Here is a 23,241-nt window from a genome sequence, read left to right on the forward strand (position 1 = left end):
TTCTTGCCCACTTCAACTAAAATCACCACAGTAGCACCTTCATTTTATCTTCTTTCCCCAAAAAAATATTTCAGGGAGAAGGATTTTATCAGCAGGAATTTTTTTTCTCTTTTTCATGTATCTTTAGCGACTCACATATCACTGATAGATGAAAGAAATTCTCTTTCCTTGATGTATAAAGCACAAATGGTCAGACTTTTTTATGCAGTGAGACCCTTCTTTTCCGAACAGTGAATCTGAACTGCCCAGGCCATGACCTGGAATTGTTCGCATCATCTGTCATTATCAAGAAGAGTTTCACACTGTCATCTTATTAACAATCCGTATAGCTACTCATAAGCCACTACCGAGTGTTTTACCTCTTCTTCACCATATCCAACAAACCCAGATTTCCTCGGAGGTTTTGAACTTAGCAGACCATCTTAGTAATATTCCACTGTACCGTCTCCAATGTATTCAACTCCCTTTTGAGACAGGGGACTCAGAACTGGACACAGAATCAAAGATGGAGTCTTAATCATATCGTATCACACAGAGAAAGAAGTAATTTCACTTGTTTTAACCACATTACATTTAATGTAGCTAATTATGCATTTTCTCTCTTATGTAGCAAGGAAGCATAATAAAGCATTTTTAACCTAGCTTCACAACCCCCCACACTCAAAATGCTTTTCATCAGGATTGCTATGCAAGATTGCTGTGCAGTCAGTTTCTCAGTCTACTTCAAGTGTAGAACCTTGGGTTTCACCCAAGCTAATGACAAAAGTGGAAATGAATTTCCTGATAGTGAGCACAGTGAAAGATCTTGAATTATTAGAATAAATGTGAGCTGAAAAAATTGGTAGGCTTGTGAACAACTATATGATCAAAAGGTTTTGCAAAGTACATTATAGAGGTTCAGGCTGTGTGATATATATCTCGGTAACATTCACATTCTGAAATGTTTCATACAACACCACTGTCTCTTATATGGCATATTCTCACTGTCATTTGTTGTATCAGCATGTTACATACTTTTGGCTTCTCTGGGTTTTACTGCATACACTTAAACTATATCATGTCTGCTCTGAAAGTAATGCATCTTATTTTATGATGTTGGTCAATAATATCAGAAGTAATTATTGGTGGTATGTCAGTAGACATTGAATATTCCTGCCAACATTTTGTTCAATTCTATTACCATGTGAAACAGATGGCAGCAGAGGGACAATCGAACAAAACAGCACCTGACTTGGAAGTGTGTATGAGCAAAGCTGTGTAACTGAATTCCTTCATGTGGGAAGAACTGCACTCATTGACATTCATCAATGCTTCCTGAACATTTATGGTGACCAAATAGTGGATGTTAACACAGTGAGGTTGTGGTGTGTTTCAGCAGTGGTGACAATGGCAGTAAGTTACCTCCACTGGTGCAGATTTTTATGAGTATGGCATGCAGGCTCTTGTTCATCAGTGGTGAAAATACATAGCTAATCATGGTGAATGTATTGAAAAATGCCATTTTGTAGCTGCGAATTTTCTCTAGCAAATAATTTTATTGTATATTTTGTATCTGTTGTAGTTTCTATGGAAATAAATAGGAGGCATTTCTTTCTGTATTTTATATGCCACTCAAGACAATTCCTCATCACCTCATGTAGCCCAGGCAAGGCAAAAGGTTGGGCACTCGTGCACTAGTTGATGATAGGTCAATATTCCATTGGTCAGCTGAGGATAAACACTAATTAAAATACTTAAAAATAGACTATAGGGGACAAAAATTCAACATTTATTACAGTTTCTCACTGATGTAGCATCTGAGTTGGATACATGCTTAAAATAATGCACAGAAAGAAATCTTTTCAAGTCTCCATTGACACCCCCAGAGAAAATGATTTCAGTCTCTTCAGAGAGCAGCAGTCTTGCTCTGGTCCTTGAAATCCTGTGAGCTACACACACCCACACACCAACATCATTTCCTCACCTCCTCTATATAAAAACAAAACAAAACCGTGAGCACAGTGGGCTGAAAATCGAGCTGTGGAATATGAAGTTGAAAGGATTAATTATGTAATACACCCCCTCTCTCGCCCTTGCTCACAGCAACACAAGCGAGATAAACCCAATTCTCTCAAATGAAAACTCGAAACTAGAAAGTGCTGGAGGAATGAAAGCACAATAAGCATGTGGAAGGTGGTGATGCATTCTCGCAGCAGATGTCATTAGGAAAAGTCCAAAATGAAACAAAATGAAAGAAAACAAACCAGTTCAAAACACTTCTATCTCCTTCCTATCCCAGCAAGACATCTTCTACATTCCCTCACCTGGAAACTTTTTCAGTTGGAACTGCATCTGACCTGCAGTCCTACAATTCAGAGTTATCTGATGTAGTTTGGATCCTCCTGAAAAAAAAAAAAAATCAAGAGAAACTAAAGGTGGGCGCCCACACAAGAGAAGATAAATTAAGACAGCAGGTTTGTTACTAAACTCAGAAGAAAGAAGCTGGAGCAGACTTCTTCAGCTGCCCTATGAAGTCCTTGCTGAGATTCTTTGGAAAGAAAAATGTAGCTTATTCAAAAGAATAGAGGGAATACAGGGGGAAAAAATATCCATGTCTGTGTGAGAGGGATAGAATGTGAGGGAGCATGCTCGTATATGAGAGGGAGTAGGTCACAAGTGGAGGGGAGCTTGATATATTGCTTTTTCTATGAAAGATGTGAATGCAATTCCCAGAGAAGGACAGAAAGTATTTCTCAGGAGGAAAAAGGGTGGAGAAATTGAAGGATAGGATGAGGGGAGGGGGGGAAGGGGAGAGAGAGGGAGAAAAGGAAAGGGGGAGGAGAAGGCAGAGAAGGCAAGGGAGGAGGAGGGGAATGAGAGAAAGAGAGGGAGGAGTGAAGGGGAGGAGAGATTGGGGAAAGGAGAAAGGGAAAGCGAAGAAAAAGGGAAATGCAAAGGAGAGAGGAGGTTGCTGTACTTTTTCATGGAAAGACAGTGGCAAATGTGTGACCATCCTTAAAAGAAGTTTCCTGAAGACCTAGAGAGAAAGAAGTCCAAAAAAGGAAAGTAAAAGGCTATGTTTTCCTTGTGCTGCTGTTTTGTCTCTGTCTCCCTCTGTCTCTGGAAGATTACCCACAGGACACAAAGATGCCGAGCCGGTCTCTGCATGCACAAGTTCAGTTCAGCTGGTGCTTCTCTCCTATTTAGCTCGACAGATTTCTCTGAAGGGGTGGACTCACAGACTGACAGCCCTTTAGTTTAACCTGAAGAGTGTGTGACACCTCTCTGCCCATCCCCAAAGCTTGTTGAAGGGGGAGGTGAGAGGAAAATACTTGAAAGTGCCAAGGAGCTCCTGATGCCAAAAGACGACAAATATTCTCGTGGGTGAAGTAGAACTGACAGAGAAGACTGATTTATTGCTGTTTTCTGTGGTAGTTTCCTCCCTATTAGTGAAAACCTGTGTTTGGAGATCTTTTAAAACACAAAACAAAATACCAGCCTCGAAGCCCCAGCCCCGTGGTTAGCTCTTATGGGAATGAAACACTCCTCCCGCTGCCTGCTCCTGAGGAGGAAAATGGCGGAGAACGGTGCCGAAAGTACTGAGGTAAGAACACAAGGCAAAGCCTGTAACCCCGATTCCCCAGCCTTGGGCTCCCTCAGCAGAAGCAGCAATAAGTGAAGATGAACTTTCCTGGGTCCTTTGGCTTGTCTCTCCCTCTTTTAGTCGTTATGATTTCCTGAATGTGCTTCTCTTCCCTCTACACCCCTCCCATGCCCCCCTCTCCTCACCCCCCCCCCCCCACCCCAAGTCCCTGACGTTCCCTGCTGTCAGAGAACTTTGCTCCCGGATGGACTGTCTAGTCGCTCGGGCAGCTTCCGGGAAGCATCCGCTCTGTGACTTCTTCCTCGGGAGGCTAAGTGGGCCATTGCAGGGTGGTTAGAGGAGGGGTTTTGTGTGGTGTACGGTGAACGCGAAAAAAAAAAGAGAGTGCGGCGCTAACGAACGGGGGCTGTTACTGCATGTTTGAGGAAGCTGACAGGGATAAATAAAGTATTTTTCTACAGCACTTTGGTCAGCTCCTGGTGCTTTTCAACAGAAAGGACGCAGTGGAGCCAGTGGCAGGACTGTGTGGGAGAGTTGAGGAAAATCTCTCTGCAGCACCCGGATATCACAGCGAAACTGCTGTGTCGGGGACAGGAAGAGCATTTTCCCAAGCGCCTGGCTGACCTGAGCTTGCGTTTCATTCGGGCTGAGAGGGTATTCTACGAGGTTACCCTTTTTCTACAAGAAATCAGCTTCCCTTTCTCCCCTCAATTGTTCAATTGTTTAGTTCCTTCAGCTTTTTTTTTTTTTCTTTTTTTTTTTTTTTTTTTCTTCCATTCAGCTGCAGCCCTCATTTGCTTCCTTGGAGCTGTCTTGATCTCACTGAATCTTCTTAAATTCTACAGCAGTGTGCAAAGTCTCATCTCTGAAAAAGCAAAAGATGCAGAATGTAATCTTAGTTTCTTTGGGAGCATGTGAGAAGCAGGCAGGCAAAAGTGCGAATATGTGACCATTTCTATTAACAGACTATGCCTAACACTTTAGCTGAACGTTAACATATGGTTAAGTTATATGCAGCACAGCCATATGTGGACCCCCTAAGACGTTGCACCCTAATCAAGTTCAACTCTATTGTCCTTATAGGCACAGGTGATACTGGTTCTCCCCATTACCCTGCAGATAATAAAGAACAAAGCACCACTCCACCATGAGTGAGCACGTGACTATTCCCTCCTTTCTTCTTTCAAGGTCTTTGTTAAATGTCTCCTGCTTTCAAATATTCCTTACAGTAATGCTCTGCATCTTTATGAATCCGAATTACTCCTTGTAATAGTGCTTCCTCTTTAAGAAATACGTGCTTGATGTTCATAAATATACTTTATTTGCTATGCCATGTGAAGAATAGATCTGAGTAGTTTACTGTAAGCATTAAATCAAAGAACATACCTAATATTGCATTAAGTACTGTTTGCAAGAGATGTGTGTATATGTAGTATGAAATCTAGCTGCACATCAGTAAAATTGATGTAGTACTGACAGGATATATTGCATTAAGTGTGCCAAGATTCTTGGTGATATTGCAAGGAGAAATTTACAAGCACAACCATTTCCTTTCAAAGCTCTTTTTCACTGTGATCTGCCTTTAGAGAGTAGCAGACAAATAGATGAGAGTTCTTGTTTTTGTTCTTGTATTTCAACTCAGTGTTAGTACATTTTTATTGCTTAAACTCCTCATTCTGTTTGTACAATGCTGCACCATACTGCAATGTGCTTTTAGGAAGAAGATTTTCTAAACAATAACAATTTTGTGAACTGAGAGTTATAAGAAATATTGTAGATTAGATGTCTTCTGCTGTGTCTTAAGAAAACCAAACAGGATATACTCATAATACCTGCCAAAATATTTTTCCTGTTTTATTAATTTTCATCTTAGCGATTCTGAGTTCTGTTTTGTTCTGAGAAGTCTTAGAAATGCACCTGACGAAATTTGCCAATACCTTTTAAGCTTTTTTCACTAGTCAAGCATCTATATTTAGCGAAGTCATAAGATACCAGTTTGACCTGCAAATCTATATTCCTCTAACTTTTTTTTTTCTTTTTTCTAAGTTAGCAAATGTTCTATGACAGAAGGAATGCAGAACAAAGCACCTTACTTTTGGATTTGTCATAGTGTAGAAGAAAAATTAGGAAGTGACATAAATCTGCTTTATTTGAAACCATTGGGGTTTCGCTAATGTGCTGAATGTGATACTCACTGAATTTCTAAAGTACTTTGATGTGCTGGTGATAGGCATGATGTGAAAAATACTATTCAGAGAGAGAGATGAACAGTTAAAAACATTTAATAAATGGTCAAAACATCCCACTACCAAATCATTCCAAAAACCTCATAGTTCTTACACAGATGAATTTAAAGTTCGTAATGAGCCATATATTTGCTTCACAGCAAAAACACATGGTTTTCTTGAAATCTGCCACAACTAAAAGGGTTTCAATCAATCTTTTCAAGGTTAAATATGGTAAGTATACAATCTCATAGTAGGACAGTTTACAAAAGTATGTTAAGACAAAAAACATGGACTCTGTATGAGAAACATTTTACTTCCTCGACTCTCTTCTGATGCCCATCATACTAGACCCCCAAAATTTAAAGAAATGCCAACAACAAATATAGGCAAGAGAAAAACAAAGCTGCAGTAAGACAGGGTAAAAAGCAATATGTCATTTGCATTAATTTCCACTCAAGGAGGATACCTTGTATTACCAGGAAACATATATGAATGTGCTCCCATGCTAGCAGATTATACAGACATTTACATTATTGATATACCCATAGATTTATATCTTGTTCAAAAACCTACTTAAGTGAACACAGCTCTTTCATCAGGTGCTGTTGGATCTTCGATCAGACTAAGTATAGTACTTTAATTTTATTCAGCAGTTATGTCAGTGTGTTAATAACAGCGAACTATTAATCTGCCTAACAGTTTTAACTGAAACAAGGGATTTATTTATTTATTTATTTATTTATTTATTTATTTGCTTGTGTTTATAGGGGTCTAAGAATACGTAGTTACATAGTACTTTGTAGAAAAACAAATACCAACGGGAATAAAATGTCCATAATTCTTCTTGTTTAGAGCTTCATTAAGATCATAGTAGTCCAACTAATAGTAAACTTGCTAGAATCATTTCAGATCCTTGTTTCCAGATTTTGAAGACTGCACAGTGAAAAAATGTTTATTCCCCTAAGCCGAGCATAGCTTGCACTGCAGCCCTCACCCTCTGCTGCCCTGGCATCATGGCAGGAGCTCTGCCATTGCTTGTGGCCTGGCCCAGTCCTTTGACACAGAGATGGCGCAGTGAGGTACTGACAAATAATAAGGCACTAAATTTGCAAGAAAACTGTGTCTATTTCAAATATTACAATTTGAAAATATGTTATCTGCAGAAACATGCAAATTAAATGTGTATCAAGGAATGCTTCATAAAGACAAAATTGTGGAACTGAAAAACGTCTGTCACTTCAACAAAATATTTTTTAAAAAGTAAAAACATAAATGGATTTTGTTATAAGAGCTATTATGTGATAGCAAATCTGATTAGAAAAAAAATCAAGACCATTTCCTGATGGTGAGTTTATTAAGCAATGGATGGAAAGTACAACAGATGTGTCCCGACAAAAAAATGGGTTTTTCTAAAATCAGTTTTTCTCACTAGACAATAGCCAGGTGAAATGAAGAAACAGGAAAATCTATGAAAGAAGATTTGGAGAGTAAAGCCACTAATTTCAAATGTTATGCTTTGCCGACAGATGAAAATGCACCAATACGGCTCAATTTGCCATTTTCATTAGAGGTATTAATAACAAATATAATGTCACTGAAGAAACAGCTTCATTGTTGTCACTGAAAGACACAACTAAATCCCTTGATTTGTGTGAAGCAGTGAAAAAAAAAAAAAAGCATTAAAATGATTTTCTTTGTCAACACATCTGTTATAGCTACTTGATGGTGCCCTGGGGATGGTTAGTAAAAAAGAGGGACTTAAAAAATTAGTAGAAGATGATGCAGTTACCACCAGTAACTCACGTTTGATGAAATATCACTGTGTTAGACATCAAGACAATTTATATGCACAAGCTTTAAAAATGCATAGTATCAAGCAAAAGATCATCAAAGTTTTGAACTTCATAAAATCCAATGGACTGAATCATCACCAGTTCTAAGAGTTCCTTAAAAGTGTGGATGCTGATTATGGGGTCATCATTTACTGTTCTGAAGGAAGGTGGCTAAGTCAGGGTAAAATGCTAAAAAAAACATGATGAAGTGATATCAAGTCCTTAATAGAATCAAAATGAGAATTTGTGCCAGAATGTGAGGAGTAAGAATGCGAAGATTAAGAATGGCTCACAGATTTAGCATTTTTGGTGGATTTGACCACTCATTTAAATGAATTGAACACGGTCTTGAAGATGAAAATCACTTTAACTGTGCTATGTTTCAGACAATAACAGCATTTGAAATGAAACTTACATTATGGCAAACTCAAGTTACGTGAAATACGCATTTTGATACATTGGCTAAACACAGTCTTGTGAACAGTGAAAAATATGCAGCCGTGCTTTCCATTTTGATAAAGAGATTTGAGAAAAGTTTTGAAGATTTAAAAAAAAAAAAACATATTTTCTTAAAAATATTTTTTACTTCATTTTCAGTTGACATAAATGTATTACTTGCACATTTTCACATGGAATGTGTAGAGTTGCAATCAGACACTCAACTCAAAGAAAAATTTGGTCATGTCTCTTTACCAGACTTTCAATAAACCCTATCTTACCAGAGAAAAATATCTCTCGCTTCACAGTCACAGCTTATTCATATCATCACTTTTTGACAGTACGTACATTTGTGAACAATACTGTCAAGGATGAAGCACAGGAAGAATTAGATTTCATCAAAAATCTTTGATGAGCACCTTAAGAACACACTAGGAATGGAAACCACTGCCACTGAACTAGCCTGATGCATTAGTTTCACAAAAACAAGACAAAACAACCCACTAGTTTTATGTTTTTGTTGCTCCCTGTTTTTTATATTTTAATAATAATTAAAAAAAAAAACATAAAAAAAAGTTTTGTTGCTTGTATATATTAAGTTTATTATATATTTTATATGCAACTTGTGACAATTCCTGTTCGCTTCATGCAGCCCAGGCAAGCCAAAATGTTGGACAACAATGCCCATGTCATCTAATGAACTTCAAGAGGACTTCTGCTGGAACAAAAATAGTAAAATTTCTCTTCAAAATATAAAAATGAACCTCTGTAACTTTAATAATGGAAAAAGTTTGTATACATAAGACAGAACTGTTAGCATAAATAACATATTCAGAATTGGCTTCTCTGCAAAGAATCAAAGGTGCTCAGACAGGAAAAAAAGTCAAAGAAATTTACTAAGCCTTCTTTTCTGACCTCCTCTTTCCTCCTCAGTTTTCTTTCCTCCTGAGCTTTCTGATGTCCTCTCTATCCAATTATTTAACTCACAGTTCGTCAGCTTGTATATGTGAGATATCATCAAAAGTCTATCTGAAGTCAAGACCAACAACATGCACTGCTCTTCCCTCATCCACCAACTCAGTTACACTATCAGATCTAGAAAACTAGATCAGTTTTCTTAAGCACAATTTTATAATTCCATGGTGGTTACTCATGGTCATCTTCTTGTCCTTCATAGGGACATAATTCTGGAAGATATTTCCAGGATTATTAAATCAGTGAGTTTCCCAGGAATTGAGATGTGATTGACTGGGTTATGTTTCCCTTGATCTTCCTTGCTATTCTTGAATATGGAATTGATATCTGTTTTCTTCCAGTCCTAAGGAATCTCCTCCTGTCAACAAGATCAAAGACTAGAGAATGACCCTGCAGTGACATTGGACAACACCCTCAGCACTTGTTGATACATCCTGTCAGGCTCCATGGATGGATATATGTCCAGTCTGTTTAAAATATTCCCCAATATAATCTTTCTCCAAGTGAGAATAAGTATTCCCTGACCACGCTTCTCTGTTTTCAGGAACGTGGAATTCCTGAAGGCTGATTTTACAAGTATTGATGAAAGTGAGGAACGCATTGAGTACCTTGGTCTTTTCCTTCATCACCAGGACTGCTGGTGTAATTTGGTGTATTGGAACTTTTTTGAAATTCTCCACTGAAATTTGTTTTTAGCAGCTCCAGCACTTGCTTATAAATGGTTAATCAATGGTTAATCTCAGAAGTTCTTGACTCCATATCATGCAATGATCATGATGTTTCATTGATCATTATCTAGAAAAGCCAAGTGAGTAAAAAAAATAGTATGTATAATTTATTTTGGAGAGTTTTGGCTTTTACTTAAAAGTTCAGCCTTAAATTGCTTCAAAAGCAGTTTATCTGGAATCAGCATTATCTTTTCATGTTTAAAGGCCTATAGAGAAAAGGGAAGCAGAAAATTGATCCAGTCAAAAAAACTGGACATTACTCATTACTGATTTATACTTTATAAATGACTCCTCCATAACATGAAATCAATTACTGTCTCATTGATAAAGATTCATAGCAGCATCAGCAAAAATTTAGTTGTCTGTCTCTGACTTCTATGCGGTGATATCTAGGCATCACCTGAACTTTAACTTAAGAGATGTTACTTTTCCTTTTAGACCATTCCTGCTTGCTCTTTTTGTGGTCATGATGGGCAATACTTTTCTCCTGTTTCATGAGCTTCTGGCATAGGCATTATATTCAAATCAGATCTCTTTAAAGATGTTCAATTTCAAAGTAGGTGTTAGTTTTACTGTCAAAGGAACACCCAACACTGTAATACAGCTAGTCTTACTTTACAACTAGAGATAATCTGCCAGTGAAAGCTTTTAATGCATTCTCGTTCCCATGCATGCACACATACTCTTATTCTAAAGCTTATCCTAATAAACACTGGTATGAGTAGATAAAGAAGAAAGAGCAACAGTATTTCCCACTTGTTTCTGTGCCAGGATCTTGGGCAACAGAACTGTCGTGGGCTTCAGCTCACTACAGTTTCATCTGAGATGCTCACACTAGTTCTCCTCACTTTATGTTTTATCACAGTCACATTGCTCTCACAGAACCTAACATAACATCTTGATCCACTCCGAACTACTCTGAATATTACTGTGAAGTTCATTTTCATAGCTTGTATTAATCACACCACCATTCTATTAATAAATTATCTGATGAATCTTTATATTTTATTGAATCAAAAAAGCAGACTGTCATTTTCAAAATTGTTCAAAGAATCTCTGTGCTACCTGTCACTTCTCATTCAGTACCAACAGACTAATTCAAGCCTCAAGCGTCAAACTCCATCTCAAACTTTTTAGATTTTTTCAAATGTATTTTAGTGGAATACAAGTACTGTGACAAATATGTGTACAGTTTTAATGAAGGCGAGCATAGAACAGGTAGAAATAGACGAATTCAAAATCTTTTTTTGTTTGTTTCTGCTTTTTGTGTATTTGACACTCACTTTCTGCCACGACTTCTAACAGAGTTTTTATATTAGCATATGAACTTAAAGGGAGACATAGATAAGGATTTCAAGTAAGGAATATTATTTCATTTCTTAGTGTGAAATTTTCATGAAAAAGTGAAACATTTTTTAATTTTTTTTTTTAGAGGAAGATGTTTTGTCGTGTCCTCAAGTTCATTATTTTACTGAAGAAAAAATCTCTCTAAGCCATCTTTTGATTTATAGGCCCGTTCTTTCATCAGCAGGAAGCAATGCATTCCTCTAGTTTTCCATCTCCCATTTTGTTGTATATGGAGAATCTGAAGGAACTCAGAAGCAGTCTTTTTTCTGCCATTACTATGGCACTTGGGCCCCAGTGCTCTATGTCAACACATAAGTCAGAGGAAAGTAGTTTTATATTTTCCTGTATTTTAAAGTCAAATAAAGTTTAATTCCTCTTTATTTGTGAAGAAGAGGTGTGTATTATAGATGCATTAAAGGAATTAATGCAGGACTGCTTTTTTAAAAGCTCTATGTTCTTACAATGTGTGAGATTCAAAACTCTCACTCATTTCTCAGAATCTCGCATTGGAATATTTTGACATAGAAAATTGCAGTGATTGATGCGACTTTTGATATGTGAAGTTGCCCATTTGTATCAGTTGAAATGGTTGAAATTCTTCTTTGTTGAAAACTGGATGTATTGTCTGTAGGACCTAAGTCAACATAAGCTTAGGAGTCTCCCTAGGTGTACAATTCCCATAATACAACAGACAGCTGGGTGTTCAAGAATCGTTCTAAAAATTTGAGCCTTTTATGTATATCAGTCTACCCACAGAGAGTCAAGGTGGGTCTGAGAAAGGAAAATAAGCTCAATTCCTTTTTAGGAGGTTTGTGACAAAAACAGGGGTATAAAAATAAACCTGAATTCTAATGTCAATTTCTTGACATTACTATGGAGACAAAGGTCTGGAATTTAATATTTAGTTTGGTAATTTACACCATCAGCATGCAAGAGATTATCATCTGATATGCAATCACCTAAGCAGTTCCAGCAATGCAGCATCTTCCTCTTCCTGTAGACATAAGAGCATATGTACAAAGAAGAGGCATTTGGTATCCTGCCAAAACCAAGACTTCTGCATCAGCTTCTTGGAAATCATTACAAAATGACATTGGTTAAAATCTCCCTTGACTCCTTTGGTGTGTATCCTTTTGGAATACCTTATTCCAAGTTAGTGGGAGCATCACTTAGGTGATCTTTGGACTGAACAAATAATCTGGTTCATCATCTGTGGAAATTTTAATCTGATTTTCTAGGAAAATGAAGCTGCCACAGTATCTTGTCCGTGTACCCCACTGATAAGTTTTGGGCTTACGTAACCAAGTTTAATTTCAAATTACAGTGGAAGTATCAAACACATTTGTATTCTTATAAATTTCTTGAGTAACTGACATTTGATAGAAGGACAGAGAATTTAACTATTCACTGAAAGTGAAAAAGGTAGATCTCAGTTGTTAATGTTGCTCCTTTCTAGCATCTTATTTAGCTAACTGGCTTCTGTTACGTAAGTACTGTTTGGTCTCCAGGCTAACTGTACTGTGTGATCATTAATAAAAACATATGAAGAATTCTTGGTGGAGCTCAGAAATAAGTTGGGAGATGAGTGAATAAAGAGCACCTATTTGCAGGAAACAAGGTTTCTTTAGCTTCCCTACTCATGGAAAAAATTTTTTTTGACAAGGATGTGAAGTTCACAAAGAGCACAGTGTGAACAGAGATCAACAGAGATCAATAGAGGCTAGATGAGACAAACATTAAACTGTAGAAAGACATAGCTGTTTGGACAAAAAACATATATGTTTATCTTAGGTAAAATGTTTTCACAAAGTAAGGACTTGAGAGACCGTTAAAGAATTGTTGCCTTTCCACGTGGATTTTTTTTTTTGTGTTTGTGTGTGTTGTGAAATCTCTCAAAATTGGGATGAAATAGGCCATTCCTCAGCAACTGTAAATCTACTTTATAAAAATCAGGCTGAGTTTATTTGCTGCCAATAAGTCAGCTTCATCACGGACCAACTTAATCATCTGTATGCAAATGCATGTAGCATGGGAAATAAAGACTCACAGACGTGCGCATATCTGCAAGGCAATTATTGGTATCATGGAGATGTGATGTGATGGCACCCATGACTGCAGAGTTGGGCTCACTAAGGAAGACAGGGATGGGAGATGAGGAGGACATGTCACCTTCTATGTCAATGACCAGCTGGACTGCATGGCATTCTGGCTGAGGATGAATAAGAAGTCAACAAAGATCTTATGGGTCAGAATTAAAGGGAGGTCAGGAACAAGTGACAAATTATAGTGAGAAGGTTGCCACAGGCCATTCAACTATGAAAACAGATCAGATGAGACCCTCTATGAGCCCACAAGAACATGAAACTCCTGGCCAAACTCATAAAAAAAGGAAGCCTATAGAAGGTGGAAGCAGGGACAGATGACCTGAGATAAATACAGAGAGGCTGTCTGAGCAGTCAGGGATCAGATTAAGAAAGCTAAAACCCTGATAGAATTAAATCTTGCCAGAGACATCAAAGGCAACTAGAAAGATTTATTTAAGTATGTCAGTGATAAATGGGAGACCAGAAGGAAAATGGGCCCTCCACTGAAGGAAATGGGAGATTTGATTCACTAGAATATGGAGAAAGCAAGTTACTTGGTGACTTTTTTGCCTCAGGCTTCACCAGCAAGTGCTCTCGCCACATCATACAAGTTGCAGAAGGCAAAGGAATGGACTAGAGAAAATGAAGAACTCCCCACTGTAGAAGATTAGGATTGAGACTACCTAATAAATCTGAAGGTGCACAAGCCTTGGGACTTGATGAGATGCATCCGAGGGCTGGGGAAACTGATTGAAGATCATGTTAATATGTCAACCATAATATCTGAGAACTCATGGCAGTCTGGTGAAGTTGCTGTTGACTGGAAAAGAGGAAATAAAACTCCATTCTTCAAAAAGGACTAAAAAGAAGACCTTGGGAACTACAGGCCAATCAGTCTTACATGTTGTCCCGTGTTCAGCAGCAGGAGCAGATCCTCCTGGAAACACAGAAAGAAAGCAACAGTTCCAGGTCATGGCCTGGGCAGTTCAGATTCACTGTTCGGAAAAGAAGGGTCTCACTGCATAAAAAAGTCTGACCATTTGTGCTTTATACATCAAGGAAAGAGAATTTCTTTCATCTATCAGTGATATGTGAGTCGCTAAAGATACATGAAAAAGAGAAAAAAAATTCCTGCTGATAAAATCCTTCTCCCTGAAATATTTTTTTGGGGAAAGAAGATAAAATGAAGGTGCTACTGTGGTGATTTTAGTTGAAGTGGGCAAGAAGGGCTTCAAACACTGACAATTCAGCATAATTTCAAGTACGAGATAATGGCAGTAGTCCAGTTAAACTGCGTGGACTGGAAATCAAAGGATGAATAAACAAAGGAAAAGAAAATATGAATAGCAAAGCAGATCAGGTGAAGAGCTGGCAGAAGAGAACAGGCAGAAAAAGCGAATGAATGTGCAGTAAAGATCTTTATGGGAAGGCACAAGCTAGGCATGATAGGCACTGGTAGATAGGCTGAAGGTACACACTCTGTTTAGTGGTCTCCCAAACCTCTTTCTTATCCCCACTGTTTTTCTCAGAAATGCCACTATTTCAGATACAGTAGTACAGATACTTCTCATTTCCTGCAATGTGCCCATGTTCATTCTGAAGATTCTGAGGTGAAATGTCTGACACTGTGTATTTTAATATCTTCTTTTATTCCCTCTGACCTTTAGCCTTTGTCATGCACTTCTTTGTTGATTATTTTTTTTTTCAGTACATCATCTTTTTATTGTCCTTCTTCATGAACACTAATACTTTTCAAGCTTCTCTTGGACATCGCTACAGTTTTCAAGTGCCAATGTTTAGGTTGAGACAGGAAGTATTTATCAAAAGCTAAGGCGATCGGACATAATACCTCATCATGGCCACAAGTCAAAAAACAACTTCCAGCACCCAGATAACTGAGTGTAAAACTATGGAAACTTAGACATGACATGAACTCATAACTGCTCGTGGGAAATGGAACATCAGGCAACTACCCTGACCCTTGCAGATTCATCACTAGAATTTTTATGTTTTTCTAAGACTCTTCACTTTATGTATCAACAGCTATTCTATTTTGTCAATCAGTCAAAAAAGGAAAAGCGCATTTGAATTTAACCAAAATGTTATGTTATTTTATGTTAATATTTTTATTACTATTTTATTGTTTCACCATGAGTGATAAATTTATAAAAATTTGTAAGTAGGCCAGCTAAAAGATTCTGCTGGAAGACAGTTTTGTTCCGACAATTTCTATAAAGGCCACCAGAATTGCTCTCTGATGGGAGCCCGGTTAGGATATTAGGATGCCTTGAAGAGCTAAGGAGGCTGTTGAGAATTGGATTTACCCCTCTCAGCAGAGATAAATAGGCATAATATCCTGGTATGTTAAATGTTGGCCTGCATAAGTCATAATACAACCTTCTTCAATTCCCAGCCAACTGTTTGAATAATTCCAAACCACATCCATTCCAAAAAGACAGCAAGGTGCCTTTGGACTTCGGTAGTAAAATCATCTTCAAGTTATGAAGAATCTAAGAGATAGTAAACAAAATATTTTTCAGTGTAATGAGATACATACCCCTCCAGAGAACTCTGCCAGTTTCAGTGATACTGTGATTCTATGTGATTTTCTGAAGAGGTATATCTGATTAAGCTTTTAATAGGAAATAGTATTTATGTACGTTCTTGTACCAAGGTAGTTTGACAAATGTAGCCACTGTGTTAACAGGCAAAAATTATGTTGAGAGAAGTGAAAGACTTTTTCTTGCATTTTCTTGTTGAGTGCTCAGAGGAGAGAAGAGGTATATATTTGTTTGAAGAGCTCAATCTCTTTATAATTCCCTCCTTCAAAAGCTATAAATGGGCAGTGGATATTACATTTGGGTGCACAGTGTATCAGAAGGAAGGTGAAGGAATACTCTCAAAAAGCATGTACCCAATTTTTATTGAAATGAAATGCAAATTACCAGCTTCAATACTGTACTGTCACTTTCTCTATCTTTGTGATAGCTTTTAAGGAACTTTCACTTCTGTGAAAAACTCAACCTTCTGCCTCTTTTGCAGGAATCTGAGATGGAATTTCTGTATTAAGATGACAGACCTGTTTCATCTGCATTGCGTTTCTCTACTGTTGCATTGCAGACTGGGGTGAAGATCAAATAAGTAAAAATATTTTCATTCAAACAGGCTGTTTTGATGCTTTGTTAGTATATCTTGATAGGTTGTTTTTTTTTTGTTTTTGTTTTTTTGTTTTTTTTTTTTGTTTTGAATTCATAGATAACATTCTTTGCTTTCGCTTTTAAATTCTTGCATTACATAGGCTGATAATAATTCAACTACATAACTGATGAAGTTGCAAAGTTGCAACAATTGAGGTGAGTTCTACCTCTCTCTCTTCTTTTTTTTCTTTTTTTTCTTTTTTTTTTATTTCCCCACTGTCTATCTTTCCTGTCTATCATTGTCATCCACAGTGCGGTGGTAAAACGTGACTGAATGCTTAGGCCGACAGAGTAGTGGCCAATGGCACAAAGTCTAGTTGGAGGCTGTCTCATTCCACTCAGTGAATTCTCTGAATAGAGCACTCCCTGCTTGACAGGGTCCCAGGAGTAATGGTGTCAGATAATGACTCGGAGGAACAGTACAAGAAAAATTTGTAGAGCTTTTCAACAACTATTAGTCAACTGTCTCAAAGCAAAATTAAGCAACATCCTAACACCAATAACTACAAAGAAAGCAGTTACAACAAAGACAAGTGTAAAGCCCCGCCTCTGGGAAGGAGCAACTCCAGACACGCTAAGGGCTGCCTGGCTGGAAAGTAGCTTGGCAGAAAAGGGTCTGGGCATCCTGGTGGACACCATGCTGAGCATGAGTCAGCAATATGCGCTTGTTGCAAAGAAGGCCATTGGCATCCTGGGCGGCATTAGGCAAAGTATTGCCAGAAGGTCAAGGGAGATTATCCTTCCCCTCTTTTTTCAGCACTGGTTTTGCCTGAGCTGAAGTAGTATGCCCTAGGTTCTGGGTGTCTCAGTACAAGAGAGACAAAGACATACTGAAGAGAGTCCAGTGAAGAGCCGCAAAGATGAAGGAGGGAGCGGGGTGCCTCTCCTATGAGGAAAGACTGAAAAAGCTGGAGCCTGGAGAAGAGGTGGCTCTGGGGGGCCTCTTATTAGTGTGGATAAGTACATCTGAAGGGAGGATGCAAAGAGGGCAGGGTCAGTGGTGCCCAGTGACAGGGTAAGTGACAGTGAACATAAACTGAAAGGCAGAAGTTTCCCCATAAACATCAGGAAGCACCTTCTCACTGTGCAGGTGACTGAGCACTACCACAGGTTACCCAGAGAGATGTTGTAGAGTCCCTTCCTTAGAGACATCCAGAAACCATCTGGATATAGTCCTGAACAGCGTGCTTGAGCTGGGGGTGTCAGACCTCCAGATGTCTCTTCTGGTCTCTGTGACTCTGTGATTCTGAGAGATGATTGGCAGTTTTTTTTAATGAAACCAACGGAGTACCAGCATTTCCGTTGCCGTCAAACTACATATTCACGTGTAATTTACTGTACAATAGAAAATATTTTCTACAGGAAAAGAAACTAGCCTTGAAGGTCAGTCTGCTGTACGAGTCTCGGGAAGTATCAGTTCTGTTCCCAGTGCGTAGCATTTGTCTTTTGTAGCATTGTGAGAATAAGACTTATTCTGACTATAAAGATAGGGAATGAAACAAAATTCATCAATTCAGCCTAAATGATTTTGTTTGCTCTAAGAGACATCTCACAGTCTGCAAGACTGCCAAATTCTTCGCCAGCCAAGGAGTGGCAAGAGGCAGTAGTAGGACTTGAATTCAGTAAGCCTGAAGACTTACTCAGCTCAACTCTGTACCTCTCTGCCAGAGGCTGTGTGTCCAATACAGTGGAAGAAACGTCAGCATATCAGTTCTGCTTCTCATCTTTCTTATTTTATAGCCAAGCAACCATAGCAATGGTCATTGTATGACAAGGTTAGACTGGGGATACCATAAGGTCACACACTGTCAGACATGTACTACAGTGTCATGGCTGCGTGCAGAAGAGGTAATAGAAAACTGAGTAGCGGTGGTTGCCTTCTCAGACAGCAGAACTCTGCATCACAAGGACCTTAAACCAGATGCATCATTTCTGCGGTAGGCATAGTAGTAGACCTTTCAAATAAAAAATATATGTAATTCCTTTAGCACCTGTGATACACATTGCAGTAATTTCTGTGTGTGGATCTGTGATTCTGAAGGTCAAGTCAACACAAGAATATAAGAATCATTTTGTGAGTGAGGCCCAGGAAATCTCTCTGTCATAGGTTTGCTGTAGACACTGTGAATGACTTCAGACGAGTAACATCCTGTGGTAACAAATATCGGGGGGGGGAGGGAAAAAAAACGCAGAAAACAGAAATGTAGTGAACTATTTTGAAGTAAATAAGTGTGATGAAAGCTGTTATTTGTATCAGAAACAATAAAACCTTCAGGTCTACAGCTCTGTGCTTGCTAAACTAAGATTTTAGGGACATAATGTAATAGCTTTAGGAGAAAAAAAAGCCTACAAGAAAAAAGCTATAAAGGAAAGACACTTTCCTTTGTCCCTCCCAGAGCTAAAAAGAATCCATGGTATGATTTACAAGAATTGCACATGTACACTGTTAGAAACTATGCTCTTGGAAAGGGAAAGCATCTGGTCTAGGGGTAAACCTTGCATCAACTAAGAGGATCGAACAGTTTCAATGTGGATCAACCACATTTATTAAAAAAGTATAGATTCTAACCAGCTGCACCGAGTTACAGAACACTGGCATTGCTGTTCCCAATAAAGTTTGAAAGAACTCAAGCAGCTATCTCAGAATCCATTTGTCACTGGGCAAAACCCCATCAGTGGTTCAGGCCGTGACTCAACAGTTCCCAAACACAAGGAATATAAGGAAGACCTGGAAAACTACAGGCCAGTCAGTCTTACATAGTCCTGTATTCAGCAGGACTATGGAGCAGATCCTGCTGGAAACATGGGAAATAAAGAGATGATTTGTGACGGCCAGCATAACATCACTAAGGGCAAATTGTGCCTGACAGATTTGGTGGCTTTTCTACCGTGGGGTTACAGCATCAGTGGGTAAGGGAAGAGCAACTGATGTCATCTAGCTGGACTTGTGAAAAGCGTTTTATGCTGTCCTGTATGAGATCCTTGTCTTTAAAATGGAGAGACGTGGATTTGTCAGATGGACCACGTGATGGGTAAGAAATTGGTTGGATGGTTACACTTAAAGAGTTGCAGTCAGCAACTCAATGTCCAGGCGGAGACTAGTGGTCAGTAGTGTTCCTCAGGGATCAGTACTGGAACCGGAACTATTTTACATCTTTCTTGGTGACACGGACAATGGATTGTGTGCACTCTCGTCAAATCTGTGGATGACACTAATTGGTCAATGTGCTGGAGGAAAGGGTTGATGCCATCCAGAAGGATCTTGACAGGCTTGACAAGGTGGGCCCCATGAAGTTCAACAAGGCCCAAGCACGAATACAGGCTGGGTGGAGAAAGGATTGAGAGCAGCTCTGAGTTGGACTCGGGGGAGCTGATCGATTAAAAACTCAGCATGAACGAGTAATGTGCTCTTGCAGCCCAGCAAGCCAACCGTATCCTGGGTTACATCGAAAGAAGCGTGACCAGGAGGTTGATGGAGGTGATTCTCCTCTTCTACTTAATTGTCTTGAGACCTCACACAGAGTATTCTTACTGCGCTTAGCTCTGGGACCCCCCAGCAGGACGTGGACCCATTGGAGTGAGTCTAGACGAGGACCATGAGGATGATCAGAGGGCTGAAGCATCTCTCCTGTGAAGACAGACCGAGAGAGCTGGAGTTGTTCAGCCTGGAAAAAAGGAGGCACTGGGGAGGCCTTATAGTGGCCTGCCTGTGTCTAAAGTGGGCCTACAGGAAAGCTGGAGAGGGACTCTTCTTCAGGAAGAGTAGTGGTAGAACAAGAAGTAGTAGCTTTAAACTAAAAGAGGGTAAATTTAGATTATGCATTAGGAAGAGGTTGCCCAGAAATACTGTGGAAGTGTTTGGGCCACATTGAATGGGTCTTTGAGCAACCTGATGTAACCGAAGGTGCCCCTTCCCATGGCAGAGGAGTTGGAATTAGATGATCCCTAAGGTCTCTTTAAACCCAAACCTTTCCATAAAAAAAGCCTCTTATCTATTCTAAACTGCAGATAACTGAACGATGCAACTGTAAATCTACCCTCTACTGTTTCCCAGTAGCCAGACAGACTCTTTAAGGGGGAGGAACAGGTTGTCCCCTTTTGCTGTAAAATGAGCCAGCGGGAAAGAAGGCCAGTCTGGCTGAAAAGGGAGGCTCTGGGAAAGGAAGACATCTTTGGAAGAAGGGTCAGGCAACTGGGGAAGAGCTCAAGGATGTCTCTGATACAAGGATTTGTCTAGAGGGAAAATTAGAAAAGCAGAAGTCCAGTAAGAACTTAACCTGGCCACCATTGTTAAAGATAATAAAAAATGATTTTACAAATATACTAACAGCAAAGAGGAAGGCCAGGGAGAATCTCCTGGCTTTCACTGGACGCGATGGAGAAGGTTTTTGCCGAAGGCAAGGAAAAGGTTGTCGTACTCAGTGCCTTCTTTACTTCTGTCTTTAATAGTCAGGCCAGTTATCCTCAGGGTACTCAGCCCCCTGAGCTGAAAGACAGGGATGGGGAGCTGAATAACCTCCCCACAATTCAGGAGGAAACTATTAGCAACCTGCTACTCCACCTGGACTGTCACAAATCCATGGGACTAAATGGGATCCACCCAAGGGTATTGAGGGAGCTGGCAAAAGTGATTGCTGAACCACTTTCCATCATTTATCAGCACTTCTGGTCAACTGTGGAGGACCCAGATGACTGCAGGCTTGCTAATGTGACGCACATCTACATGAATGAGGATCCAGGGAACTATGGGCCTGTCAGCAAGACCTCAGTACTGGAGAAGGTCATTGAGCAGATTGTCTTGAATGCAGTCACGTGGCATGTGTGGGACAACCAGGAGAAAAGGCCTAGCCAGCTTGGGTTCATGAAAAACACGTACGCTTACTATCACCGCTGCCCTTTACAGGCAAGTTGGCTTAGAGTACATTACAATTGCTACCTGTTATTCCTACGGTGATAATAAAAATGCTGTGAAAATGCGAAAGCACGTTCAGAAATCAGAGACTCTATTGCTTGCTTTGGATTAAAGTCTCTGGCCCGAACAACAGACTGAGTGATCATACATGGAATTTTTTTCACTGAGTGGTTGATTTCCCCCAGAGTTGAAATGTAAGATGCTAGCAACAGTTGACATCTCTACACTGCAGCAGAAATAACACCAAGCATTGAAACCAATGCAAAGATCACAAAACTGTGCAAATCTGGTACTTACTGCTGGAAAGTTAAAGTGGAATTTTGCTATCCTAAGCCAAATGTAAGATAGAATCATAGATTCATAGAATCCTTTGAGTTGGAAGGGACCCTTAAAGGTCATCTAGTCCCTGCAAGAGAACGGGGACATCTACAGCCAGATGAAGATGCTCAAAGCCTGCTCCAGCCTGACGTGGAATGCCTCCAGGGATGGGGCATCCACCACATCACAAGGCAACTTGTTCCAGCGCCTCACCACCCTTACTGTGAAAATCTTCTGCCTTATATTGAATCTAAATCTCCCCTTGTTTAGTTTGAAACCATTTCCTGGACATAGTTAAATGCAAAAAGAAAGTCTATAGGGAGTGCAAGCAGGAACGGGTTACCCGGGAGGACCACAAAGAAGTTGTCCGAGCAGCTGGGGATCAGGTTTGGAAAGCTGAAACCCAGATAGAATTAAATCTAGCCAGGGACATTAAGGGGAACAAGAAGAATTTCTACAGTGTATCAGTGATAAAAGGAAGACCAGGGGAGATGTGGGCCTTCTCCGAAAGTGAGCTGGAGACTTGGTTATGAGGGCCGGGGAGAAAGCTGAGGGGCTCAATGACGACTTTGCCTCAGCCTCCACAGGCAAGGGCTCTAGCCACGCCACCCAAGCTGCAGAAAGCAAAGGTAAGAACTCGGAGAAGAAAGATCTGCCCACTGTAAATGAAGATCAGGTTTTTTTAATGAAACCAACGGAGTACCAGCATTTCCGTTGCCGTCAAACTACGTATTCATGTGTAATTTACTGTACAATAGAAAAACAGTTACAACAAAGACCCTTTCCTGCCAAGCTACTTTCCAGCCAGGCAGCCCTTAGCGTGTCTGGAGTTGCTCCTTCCCAGAGGCGGGGCTTTACACTTGTCTTTGTTGTAACTGCTTTCTTTGTAGTTATTGGTGTTAGGATGTTGCTTAATTTTGCTTTGAGACAGTTGACTAATAGTTGTTGAAAAGCTCTACAAATTTTTCTTGTACTGTTCCTCCGAGTCATTATCTGACACCATTACTCCTGGGACCCTGTCAAGCAGGGAGTGCTCTATTCAGAGAATTCACTGAGTGGAATGAGACAGCCTCCAACTAGACTTTGTGCCATTGGCCACTACTCTGTCGGCCTAAGCATTCAGTCACGTTTTACCACCGCACTGTGGATGACAAAGATAGACAGGAAAGATAGACAGTGGGGAAATAAAAAAAAAAAAAAAGAAAAAAAAGAAAAAAAAGAAGAGAGAGAGGTAGAACTCACCTCAATTGTTGCAACTTTGCAACTTCATCAGTTATGTAGTTGAATTATTATCAGCCTATGTAATGCAAGAATTTAAAAGCGAAAGCAAAGAATGTTATCTATGAATTCAAAACAAAAAAAAAACAAAAAAAACAAAAACAAAAAAAAAACAACCTATCAAGATATACTAACAAAGCATCAAAACAGCCTGTTTGAATGAAAATATTTTTACTTATTTGATCTTCACCCCAGTCTGCAATGCAACAGTAGAGAAACGCAATGCAGATGAAACAGGTCTGTCATCTTAATACAGAAATTCCATCTCAGATTCCTGCAAAAGAGGCAGAAGGTTGAGTTTTTCACAGAAGTGAAAGTTCC

The 23,241-nt window shown here is 39.4% G+C and overlaps 1 protein-coding gene across 5 annotated transcripts in view; it reads left to right on the forward strand.

Moving 5' to 3' along the window:
* The first annotated feature begins 2,878 nt into the window (after positions 1 to 2,878).
* PRMT8 (protein arginine methyltransferase 8) overlaps positions 2,879 to 23,241 on the forward strand; it is a 55,496-nt gene continuing 35,133 nt past the window's right edge. For 3 of the 5 annotated variants that reach the window (XR_014885958.1, XM_085234246.1, XM_085234234.1), the window contains exon 1: positions 2,879 to 3,583. Coding sequence is in view for 3 of the 5 variants with exons in the window: in XM_085234246.1 (XP_085090372.1) it covers positions 3,509 to 3,583 (75 nt within the window). In the remaining 2 variants the exon portion in view is untranslated. The remainder of the gene's footprint in view (positions 3,584 to 23,241) is intronic. The other 2 variants (XM_010717068.4, XM_085234223.1) reach the window with 1 other exon arrangement.

This window comes from Meleagris gallopavo, chromosome 1, assembly GCF_905368555.1.
Source record: "Meleagris gallopavo chromosome 1, MGAL_WU_HG_1.1, whole genome shotgun sequence".
NCBI lineage: Eukaryota > Metazoa > Chordata > Aves > Galliformes > Phasianidae > Meleagris > Meleagris gallopavo.